Raw genomic sequence first — 12,227 nt, forward strand, 5'->3', positions numbered from 1 at the left:
CCAAGGTGGTTTCTTCTTTCCACTTGAACCAATTGGAGGAACTTCCTTCTTTCTTGTCATCGGATTCCAGACATCTTCGTAGTCTGGATGTCAAACGATTTTTAATGCAGTACTTAACTTCCACCAATGACTTCCGTCTTTCGGATCATCTTTTTGTTCTATGGTCAGGTCCCAGAAAGGGTCAGATGGCTTCTAAGACAACCATCGCTCGATGGCTGAAGGTGCGATTGCAGCTGCATATATAGGAAGAGGGCGTCAGCCACCTCTGGGGGTTAAAGCGCACTCCCTTCGAGCGCAAGCTACCTCTTGGGCAGAAAGTTTCTTCGGTGTCCTCTCACGAAATTTGCAGAGCGGCCACCTGGAAATCAATACATACTTTCTCTAAACACTATCGCTTGGATGTTCGGGCTCCGATTTTCGGATCCTTCGGAGATAGTGTTTTGAGAGCAGGGCTATTATCGGCCCACCCGAAGTAGGGGAAGCTTTGGTACATCCCACAGTCTGGACTGATCCTGGTACGTACAGGAAAAGAAAATTATTTCTTACCTGCTAATTTTCGTTCCTGTAGTACCGAGGATCAGTCCAGACACCCTCCCTGGATATTTGGGATTGTGAAGGGATAAGCCTCTGCTCATTTTTCCTACTTAATCTCTGTTTATTCTATCTCAACCTGGGGCTCCAGGATTCACTGTTTCTCACAGTTTGGTTTACAAGTTCCGTTCTGGTTTATCAGTTTTTAATCTTCGTTCATTATTGTTGAACAGTTATCTTTTTTGATCCCTCTGTCTCTTCTCTTTGGCTTTGTAAGTCTAGTACTGAGGATTGAGGCACAAGGAGTGAGGTCATATAGGGACCTCCCCTCGAGCTTTTACTTCTGACTCTACATGCTGGACTGGGAGCATAACCACAGTCTGACTGATCCTCGGTACTACAGGAACGAAATTAGCAGGATAAGAAATAATTTCTTTTGGTAGTGGTGAAGGTCCAGTGGGTTCTCTGCACAGCTCTGCTCCACCTGCTGATGATGGGGACCCACGGAGAGGACCTCTTCCACTGGTAGCGCCAACCCCGCCTCGGCCCAAGGGTCCACATCGCACTCTACTGTGTACCATGTCCCACTGAGAAAATTGACCATTAATCCTTCTCTCTCTTTCCTGTCTTTAACCAGTTTGTAATCCATGAAGGCCATCGTCTCCAATCCCATGACATTTAGTTTTTTTAGAAGCCTCTCATGAGGGACTTTGTCAAATGCCTTCTGAAAATCCAAATAGACTACATCTACTGGTTCACCTTATCCACATGTTTATTAACCCCTTCAAACCGTTATGATGGCTTTCTGAATGACGGTATATAAAACTCAGCAATAAATACATAAATAGAAAAAATGAAGCATATTTGTGAGGCAAGTCTTCCCTTGGGTAAATCCATGCTGGCTGTGTCCCATCAAACCGTGTCTATCTAATGTTTTGTGATTTTATTCTTTATAACAGTTTCCACTATTTTTCCCATTACTGAAGTCAGACTCACTGGTCCATAGTTTCCTGGATCGCCTCTGGAGCCCTTTTAAAATATTGGGGTTACATTGGCCCCCCTCCAGTCTTCAGGTACAATAGATGATTTTAATGAAAGGTTACAAATTTAGCTAATAGATCCGAAATTTCATTTTTTAGTTTGTCCAGAATCCTGGGGTGCATACCATCTGGTATAGGTAATTTACTACTCTTTAGTTCATGAATTTGGCCTACTACATTCTCCAGGTTTAGAGTGATTTTGTTTATTTCCCAGCAGCTTTGTGTTTCCAGATCCTCAAACTCCTAGCTGCTTTGTATTTCCTAGTTTATCTAGCTTTATCCTCCCTTAGCTGTTTCTGTGCTTGTGAACCCCCTGGTTCATTACAGTACTATAGAAATCTACCCACAGGAAATGCATGTGTGTCCATGACAAGTTTCAAAGCAAAAGCATACATATTTTTAGTTTGAGAATTGGTGCAAAGCCCATGGGTAAAAAACATGCACAGTCTGTCACAACTGAGGGTCAGGCTAGGACTGGGGAACCCCCACAGAAGCAGCTCAGGACTTCAAGGCAAGGCAAAGCAGATCTTCCACCTAGAGCAGCCACCTCCCCCACCAATTGATCCTTTGTGTTCTGGTGGACAATAGGACTTAGTCTGAGGCTGGAATCAAGGTACAGGCTGGAACTTGGAAATACAGGCTGGAGACAAGGGCTGGGCAGAACAGGACTGGAGAGTGAGGCAATGTAGGACTGGAGACAAGGGCTGGGCATACATGGAACTAGGCTGGGCAGACTGGGACTAACACTACAGGGAGTGGATATTAGGTACAGTACCAGACCAGACAAGGACAGGACAAGACAGAACAGAACAAAGAATAGAAAGGCCTATCGCCAGTGGTTCAGAAGCTCCGTAGGCCACTAAGCATAAGGCCCAAAGGCCTAGAAAGGAGATATTATGAGGCCCAGAGGCCGCAGGCTATGTAAGGCAGAACTCGAAGGCTCAGAGGCCACAGGACTAGCAAGACAGAGCTGGAAGGCCTAGAGGCCACAGATCAAGACAAGATAGAATAGGGCTAAGCAGGGAGCCAATTAGATTCAATGACAATGCATCAGGTGCAGCAAGAGGCTAGGGCTAAATAGGACAAGCCCTGCTGACTCATGAAACCATGGAGACTATGGCTGAGCGAGAGCAGGTGTAGCTTCATGAGGTCCTCTGGTGGCAGGGAGAGTTCATAGCACCGCTGGATTATAACACAGTCTTTGTTCCAGTATAAACCGTTTTAAACATTGCTCTTAGGTGCTTAATAACTGAAAAGTGCTATCCTATTTTACAACTTCAATGAGATATTTTTAATAGCCTATTAAGCCATGACTAAAAATCTTTCTGACTGTTAAATATGTTGATATTTTTTAGCTATTATTATTATTTTATGCGGGACATTTTATCTTGTTTTGTCAATAGTCACAACATTGTGTCCCCAGTAGGATCAGGTGGCAGAGAGTGCAAGTTCTCAATGTCAACTGAAAGGATGATAACGGATCATTTGTCCATCATAGGTCAGACATAAGCTTGTCCTCCTTAAGCCTCTGTGCATGCTGCCTGTGAGCTCAGACCATACATTTATATTTTTAGTCAAAAAGAAACTAAATAATGAGAAAATATCAAGCAATTGGTTTGTTTCTCAGTGTTGTAAAGTAGTAAATATTTATTTTCTTTGCATTCCATAGGGTTATATGTCTTATGCCATTAAAGTAGAAGGGAGAACATATATTATGCATCTAGCACAGAACAGGTAAGTGAAACTTTTCTCTTCCAGATCCCAGTAGAAAGAGAAGTCCAGTTTGGCTAAATAGGAAGAAATATTTGTAGATGTAAGGGTTGGGGAAATGGTGGATGAAATTAATTGTTTTCTAAGACATTTGTATTGTTACGTCGTCAAGTATCTCTGTATTTATCATGTCTGAAGAAGATGTTCAGAATATGCAGAAAAAAGGAGCCACCATAGGTGCAGTAGTAACAGTTTTTCATCCATCCTTAGACCTGCCTATAACACAGAGGTCTTATTCAGTAATCTGATGAGTGAAAATATAGCCAGATATGCTATCTGTGTAACTTATCTGGGATATTCAGCGGGACTTAGCCAGGTTAGTCTGCCACTAAATATACTTAGTTAACTTTACCAGGAGAAGGTTACCCAGCTATATTTAGGACTGTAATTTTTTCAACCAGTGTTACCTGCTAAGTTTATGGAGCAAATGCTAAATACTGATACTAGCTGGATAACTTATGTCCACACCCCCGAATGTCCCTCCCTCCCTGTCCTGCCTCTCTTTATTTTTCTAAATTGTAGATGAATAATGACTTACTTGGATAAAATTTTGCTGGTAAAAAGGGTGGGAAATTCATCCCCTTAGGTTCATTAACATACATATATGTTGTGCGTCCAGCAGCACTGGTGCCACGGCCAGCTCCGCTCACCTTGGGCTTCCCTCCACAAGGCCTGACCCGTCCTCTCTTGCAGCTGCCATCAGTTCCGGCATCCGCGGCGACTTCCACAGCCTCTCCCAGGCCTTCAGGGCCCTCAACCTCACTCGGCTCCTGATGCCAGGCTCGGCGTCCTCACTGGCATCAGGTCCGCCCCCTAGCCTGCGCGCGGAACACCCGGCCATTTAAAGAGCCAAGCGCGGGAAGCTCCTCCGCGGCGCGCGATGATGACTTCACCTGAGCCCTGTATATAAGGCAGGGCTCAGGCTCCAGTTCCCTGCCTTGGCAAACGGGTCGTCTCTTCATTGAGAAGCTAGTTGCCATCCTGTGTTCTTGCATTCCTGTTCCTTGCCTGTTGCAGTGTTCCTGTTCCAGTACTTGTTCCTGCGTTCCTGTATTCCTGTGTCTTCCAGTGTTCCTGCGTTCCTGTGTTCCTGTGGTTCCATCTGTGCTCCAGCATCTGTTCCTGTTCCACTTCCAAGGTTGTTCCCTTCCGACTGATAGTCGGTACTGATCTCGGCTTGCTTATGACCACGCTTGGACTCACTCATGTTATTGACCTCTGCTTGCCTTTGACCACGTTTGGACCGCTGCCTGGAACTGACCTCTGCTTGCCTTTGATCACGTTTGGACTGCTGCCTGGAACTGACCTCTGCTTGCCTTTGACCATGTTTGGACCGCTGCCTGGAACTGACCTCTGCTTGCCACTGACCAAGCTCAGACTAATACCTGGACTGACCTTTGCTTTGGATGACCACCCTTGGACGGATACCCTGGTTTTGACCCTTGCGCTCCACACGGACACTCTGCCTCTCCCATGACCACCAGGCCTGCCTGCTCTGACGTCACCCGCGCCTTCTACCAACTAGACCACTAGGCCCTGCCTATCCTGACCAGAGGACTTTCAGTTCCTGCTCCGTTCCAGTGGTCTCTGGGAACCTCTGTTCCAGTCTAGCTCATCTGTTCTCCAGTAGCCGTGCATCCTTGCTCTTGGTGGGCGCACCTCTCTGCTACCTCTCTGGGAGATCCTCCGAGGCCCACCTAAGCCCAGGTGGTTCAGGTACCCAAGGGCTCGACCCACGTAAACAAATATCTTCAGACAGAGAAATTCTAATGACTTCTCTCAAATCCATTCTCCCCTTTCGTCAGCCCAGAGATTGGATGTGTTCACTGGACTTGAAGGATGCATATGCACACATACCAATGCATCCCAGTTCCAGGTGTTACCTGTGCTTTCAGATGGAAAATCAACACTTCCAATACAAAGTCCTTCCATTTGGCCTCTCCTCTGCCCCCTAATCTTTCTACTATCCGAAAGAGTAAATAACCGATTCACATCTACCCGTTCTAGACCTCTCATAATTTTAAACATCTCTATCATATCCCCCTCAGCCGTCTCTTCTCCAAGCTGAAAAGTCCTAACCTCTTTAGTCTTTCCTCATAGGGGAGCTGTTTCCATTCCCCTTATCATTTTGGTAGCCCTTCTCTGTACCTTCTCCATCGCAATTATATCTTTTTTGAGATGCGGCGACCAGAATTGTACACAGTATTCAAGGTGCGGTCTCACCATGGAGCGATACAGAGGCATTATGACATTTTCCGTTTTATTCACTATTCCCTTTCAGACAGACAACCAGGTGGCCATGAGGTACATCAACAAGCAGGGAGGCACAGGCTCCTTCCTCCTGTGTCAGGAAGCTGCGCTGATTTGGCCAGAAGCGCTCTCCCATTCGATGTACCTCAGGGCCACCTACTTGCAGGGAGTGGACAATGTCTTGGCAGACAAACTGAGTCGTGTCTTCCAGCCACACAAGTGGTCTCTCAACCCCTCGGTAGCGACCTCAATCTTTCGCCAATGGGGATACCCTCAGACAGACCTGTTTGCGTCCCCTCAGAACCTCAAAGTGGACAATTACTGCTCCCTCATTCGGAGTGAGCGCTCTCAGCCCAGAGATGCATTCTCCCTCTCGTGGGCAACCGGTCTGCTCTATGCAATCCCTCCACTTCCTCTTCTTTAGAAGACTCTCGTGAAGCTACGTCAGGACAAAGGAACCATGATCCTGATAGCACCTCACTGGCCACACCAAGTGTGGTTTCCCATACTCCAGGATCTCTCCATCCTCAGGCACATTCCCTTGGGAACGGACCCGCATCTGATCACTCAAAACGACGGATGCCTACGCCATCCCAATCTTCAGGCCTTTTCCCTGATGGCATGGATGTTGAAAGGTTAATCCTTCAACCACTTACCTTTCAGATTCGGTTTCTCGTGTTCTGATGCTTCACAGAAGCCTTCCACAAGAAAATGTTATTCCTATAAATAGAAAAAGTACATACCATGGTGCACTTCGCAGTCCCTTGATCTCTTTTCCTGTCCAATCCCAAGGTTTTGGACTATCTCTGGCATTTGTCAGAGTCAGGTTTCAAAACCTGTATGCATGTCAGTGCGGTAGCCGCCTTCCATAAAGGTGTCGGGGATGTACCTTTATCAGTACAACCCCTTGTAACACGATTTTTAAAGGGCTTGCTCCATATCAAGCCACCTTTACGTCCTCCAGCCCCTTCTTGGGACCTTAATCTGGTTCTCGTTCGGCTCATGAAAACTCCATTCGAGCCTCTTCACTCCTGTGACCTAAAGTATCTCACATGGAAAGTGATTTTCCTTTTAGCTATCACTTCAGCTCTCAGGGTTAGTGAGTTACAGGCCCTAGTTACCTATCCTCCTTACACTAAACTCCTGCAGGACCGGGCGGTACTCCACACTCACCCTAAGTTTTTACCCAAGTTAGTTTCGGAGTTTCACATTAATTAAACCATCATACTACCTACCTTTTTTCCCAGGCCCCATTCCAATCCAGGGGAACAGGCTCTGCATACCCTTGACTGTAAACGGGCTCTAGCTTTCTATCTAGACCGTATACATGCCCATAGGAAGAGCACTCAGTTATTTGTCTCTTTCCATCCCAACAAATTAGGGCAACCTGTGGGTAAGCAGACTCTCTCCTCCTGGTTGGCGGTCTGCATATCTTTTTGCTACCAGCAAGCAGGCATTCATTTTCAAGACCGTGTTTAAAGCACACTCTGTGAGGGCCATGGCGACTTCAGTAGCACACCTAAGATCGGTGCCACTTCGTGACATTTGCAGGGCTGCCACCTGGAGCTCTCTCCATACCTTGCAGCCCACTATTGCTTGGACAAAGCCGGAAGACAAGATTCCATCTTCGGCCAGTCTGTCCTGCGTAACCTATTTCCAACGTGATGTACCAACACCCTTCCGCCTGCCCGGTGGGGTTCAGGATGGCCTCTACCAAATTCCACTCCAGTTGTTGTGCCTGTTGCATGCCGTTTGGTACATTTGGTGCATGTTCGGACATCCTCAGCTCGGTACTCACCCATATGTGAGGACTAACATCCTGCTTGTCCTGTGAGAAAGCGGGTGATGCTTACCTGTAACAGGTGTTCTCACAGGACAGCAGGATGTTAGTCCTCACGAAACTTGCCCGCCGCCCCGCGGTGTTGGATTAATAACGTTTTGTTGTTTTATTTTTCGGCACTGCCTGTAGCTATCAATAAAACTGAAGGGGGACCCCTGCTGGCTGCAGGGTTGGTGCCATGCTGGGCATGCCCAGTAGGGGCCAGTCAAAGTTCTGGAAAGTTTGATAGAAGTTTTTCGTTATTGGTCTCCTTCCTGATGATGTCACCCATATGTGAGGATTAACATCCTGCTGTCCTGTGAGAACACATGTTACAGGTAAGTAACACCCACTTTCTCCCAGGGCAAGCAGGATGGTAGTCCTCACATATGGGTGACGTCACTTGATGAAGCTCTATCAAAGAAAACTTTTTCTGTCAAAGTTTCTAGAAAGCTTTGACTGGCACACTGAACACACTGAGCATGCCCAGCATGCCATGATTCCTGTGACCACAAGGGTCTCCCTTCAGTCCCTTTTTTTACGCTGCAGTTTGCCTCACGTTCAGGAGCTCTGTGAGAGATTTCTCACAATTTTTCCTCACGGAAATACTTGAAGTTTTACTTTACAAATAATTTTTCCCTACATGGGTCTCCCTTCAGTACATTTAATCAACGCTCGGTAAGTACTATGCCCTGTTTTTTGGTCAGTTCCTGTCACCTCACTAACAGTTTCTCCGGCTTACCAACTGAATTGCGGCCTCCCTTCTCCCTATGTTTTTCATCCTGAGTTAGCCCCACAAAGCCTACGAGAGTCCTCCTGTGATTCTCCACCGGGTTATTGGGGCTAGAGGGATAAACACGTCCATGGTTACCGTTGCCATCAGGGCCACCATCGACACCATCGATGCTCTCATCGAATCCATCCATGCCTTTATCGATTCCCTCCGTGCCCTCGTTACGGTCACTGCCCCCATCGATGCCATCGGTACCCCATCCATGCCGTCCTGCCTCCATTGATGACATTGTTGCCCCCATCGATTCCATCAATGCCCCCTTTGATTCCGTCGATGGCATCGATGTCCACATCGATTCTGTTAGTGCCATCGGTGTTTCCATCGATGCAACTGATCCCTCCATGAATTCCATCGATGCCCACATCGATTCCATCGATGCCATTGATGCCCAGGTCAATTCCATCGATGCTCATGTCGATTCAATCGATACCATGACGATGCCATTGATGATATCTGTGCCAATGTGATTTCCATTGATGGCATCGATGGCGGTGTTGATACCATTGATTCCCGTATCCATTCCTTCAATGCCCATGTCATTTCCATCAGTGCCATCATCAATTCTATCGATGCCCTCGTCGATGCCACCATTGATTTTGTTGATGCCACCATCGATTCCATTGATGCCAGTGTCGATTCCACCGATGCCATCGATGACTCATTGATTCATCAATTCCGCATCGATTCCATCAATGCCTACATCGATACCATCGGTGCTTCCATCAATGTTATCGGTGCTCCACCCATGCCATCGACGCTTCCATCGATGCCTTCGACAATACCCTCGATGCCGCCTTCAATGCCTCCATTGTTACCATCAATACTACCGGAGCACCTAAACTCAATGCCCTCGACTTAACAAAATGTTCTATACTTCGGGTTCTTAACCAAAGCCCCGTATAATCCTAGGGCACTCGACAGTGCCAGGAGTAGTGCAGGCATGGTGACAATCCATCACCACTCACCACCCGAGACAGCGAGGGCATCCACCTCAGCGCTAGGGAGAGACTAGGCCGAGCACCGTGGCCTTCACCAGCACAGTGACCATCCACTACGACGCAATCCAGGACATCGGTGGCATCTTACTCGGTGCTGGAGAATGCCCGGGCCGAGCGCCGAGGGAGACATCACTACTGCCACCAACACTGTTCCACACATCAGTGGCTGTTCCTCGGTGCTGGAGACTGACAGGGCTGAGCTCCGAGGGATACTTTTCTGCACTGGCATCAATGTCCATTGAGCCGGTTGTGAAGCAGGCCTGGGTTCTTGAGTTCTGTGCTCCTCTGCACCCCACCGACAATGGTGCCGGGTACTGAGCCACCACAAAATAATGTGGAAGTGCCAGTAATGCCTAGCCTGTCTCCTCTGTAGCTGCGCTACCATACCAGCTTACAGAGTTGAGCCGGACATTTACATCCCTCAGGCTGTCCTCGATGTGTCCCGAAATCCAATAACACCAGAGCTATCGATATTCACCGACTCGTCCTTCTGCGTTCCATCACGAAGGAAGGTAAGTACTCTAATCCCGCTTTAGCAACAATCCCATTGAGACCTGGTCGCTAAATCGTGCCACATGGTTTCAGAAGGTTCTAGGTCGTATTCTCCTCCATGAATCGTATTGGTGCCACATATCGCTATTGCCAGCTATGTTTGACAGAACACCAAGAGATCCTCTTTACCAATAATTTGGGATTACATCGAGACGACCTCTCTTTGCCAGAAACGGGACTCCGTACTTGATAATACTCTGGCTCCTGGTTTTTAATTATGGCCCGAAGTCCCAGATACATGAGCTGATATGCTAGACACAAGATCCAGCTGTCACTGCCTCAATTGAAAGCCCACCTCAAAACCTGGCAATAGCTCAACGTTTTCTTGCACAGCAGGCAAAGATGAGGGTAAGACTTTTACCGCTCCCGCGTGAGACCAACTGATATCCAGATTACATAAGCTCGGCCAGTTGGACAGCCTCCTGGTCTTTCAACCTTGCCGGGTATCAGAGCGGCCATCCTACTTAATACCAGAGCTCGGGGTACAGTTCCCCGGACGCTACAAGGTGTGTGTGTGTGGGGGGGGTTAATCCTGCTATTCCTTCTTTCAACAGAAAGCAGATGCTCTCCACCCATCCTGAACCTCAGAAATGTCAACAACTTTCTTCAGAAGGGACAGGTAAAATGGTGTCTCTTGTCACCGTGCTTGCCTTACCGCAGTAAGTGGGTTACCTTTCTCCTCTAATCTTTCTATGTGCTTCATAGTGAGTCAACAATATTCCAATACTAAGTTCTGCCATTCGCACTAGCTTCGACAACTTTTGTATTTCACCAAATGCCTAGCAGTGACTGCTGTTTCTCTATGGAGAAAAACATCATTCATGCTTTTCCTTGCATGGACATCTGCTTAATAGGAGTCAATCCAAGCACGGAGCTCTAAATTCTCCAAGACTCACTGTAAATCTACCACATTTGCCTGGGATTTCTGTTTATCTAACATAAATCCCATATGGAGCAGTTCTGGGCACTACAGTCGCAACGAACGTCCTGCCCAACAACCGCGCATACATCCTGTAAAATTCCTACATATCTCTGCGAGCATGCAACATAGCCTCAGCCCCTCAATTCTTTCATTGATGGGCCACAGGGTTTTTCACTATCCACTTCACTCATATGCCCAGACTGGCTATGAGTAAGATTCAGTGAATTTTCAAATATCAGTGGCTCTAAGCTGTTCAACTGCTTTCGTCCCTGATCCATATTACCAATCTGGAACCAAATCCTCAGATGATCCTGGTCACGGTCGCAATCACTTAGGGTTGAAGAGTTCGAATTCACATCTTCCCAACCCAATATTTGTCTATTCCGCTCCATACAGAGTTTCATATCAACTTCCTGGAGCTTCGAGCTATGAGTTATGCCTTTTATGCATTAAAATACTGCCTCTGACACAAACGTTTGTGCATACAGACATACAGCATAGTGGCAATGTGGTATTTCAACACACAAGCATGCACAACCTCTTAGCTGCTCTGCCAGGAAGCTGCGCAGCTGTAGCCTTCGGCCCTTGCACACTCCATGCATTCCTGGGCCACTTATCTAACAGACTTACCAAATGCACTAGCATACCTTCTCCATAGATGTTTCCATCCTCTCGAATGGACTCTGACTTCATGTGTAGCAATCAAAATCTTCTAGTCCTGAGGTCAACCGACCTTGCCCTCTGCGTCCGAATTGAACCATATGGTGACAGATTCTACTCCCTACACATGTATTGGAATGCGTTCCCATGGACGCCTTTGCTCGCTCTGCAACAAAGGCCTCTTATATGTGTCTCTTTCGATGTCTCTCATAGCCAAAACTCTCATTACACTACAACCGGATGGGGTTCACTCTTTCTCAGACCATGACCATGACAAGTATGCTTTCCCATATTTCTCAACCTATCACTCCAGTACCCAATTCACCTACTCATAGGTCAGTCTCATATCACAGACTCACTGATGTTCTCAGGTACTGGTAGCATCACAACAGCCTTCCACACGTAAATCTTACTATTCGAAATAGCATGATTTACCACATGGTGCATACAAAAGGGTATTAGCCCCCTTTTCTACACCACTCCTTTTCTCTTACGCTATCTAACATACCCCCGGATTCTGGTCCCCAGACATCCTCCGCATGGGTACACCTCAGTTCCAATTCAGTGTACCACTTGGGAGTAGGGATGCCCGATTAATGGTTCAACTCCTTATGAGTCGGCTTACCATGGGTTATCCACTGATTAAGCTGCCTCTATATTCACTGTTAAGGAATGGGGCCTCTAATTAGTGCTTACAAGACTCATATGCTCCCCGTTCAAGCCTTTGCATTCCTATAACTTTAACAGTCTAACATGGGAAATTCTTTCCCTCGGAGCCATCACTTCTGTTAAAAGAGTCAGTGAGTAAAAAACCCTTGTTGCATACTCAACCAAAACTGCGTTCCTCCGTGACCGAGTGGTCTTCTGTACACACCATCATATTCTTCTTAAG

General features: G+C 47.0%; 1 protein-coding gene across 1 annotated transcript in view; it reads left to right on the plus strand.

Moving 5' to 3' along the window:
* Positions 1–3,244: 3,244 nt before the first annotated feature.
* LOC115092435 (disintegrin and metalloproteinase domain-containing protein 9-like) overlaps positions 3,245–12,227 on the plus strand; it is a 435,618-nt gene continuing 426,635 nt past the window's right edge. Inside the window, exon 1 of the mRNA XM_029603268.1 lies at positions 3,245–3,305. Coding sequence (XP_029459128.1) covers positions 3,247–3,305 — 59 coding nt within the window. The 5' untranslated portion in view covers positions 3,245–3,246. The remainder of the gene's footprint in view (positions 3,306–12,227) is intronic.

Source organism: Rhinatrema bivittatum, chromosome 5, assembly GCF_901001135.1.
Source record: "Rhinatrema bivittatum chromosome 5, aRhiBiv1.1, whole genome shotgun sequence".
NCBI classification, from domain to species: Eukaryota; Metazoa; Chordata; class Amphibia; order Gymnophiona; family Rhinatrematidae; genus Rhinatrema; species Rhinatrema bivittatum.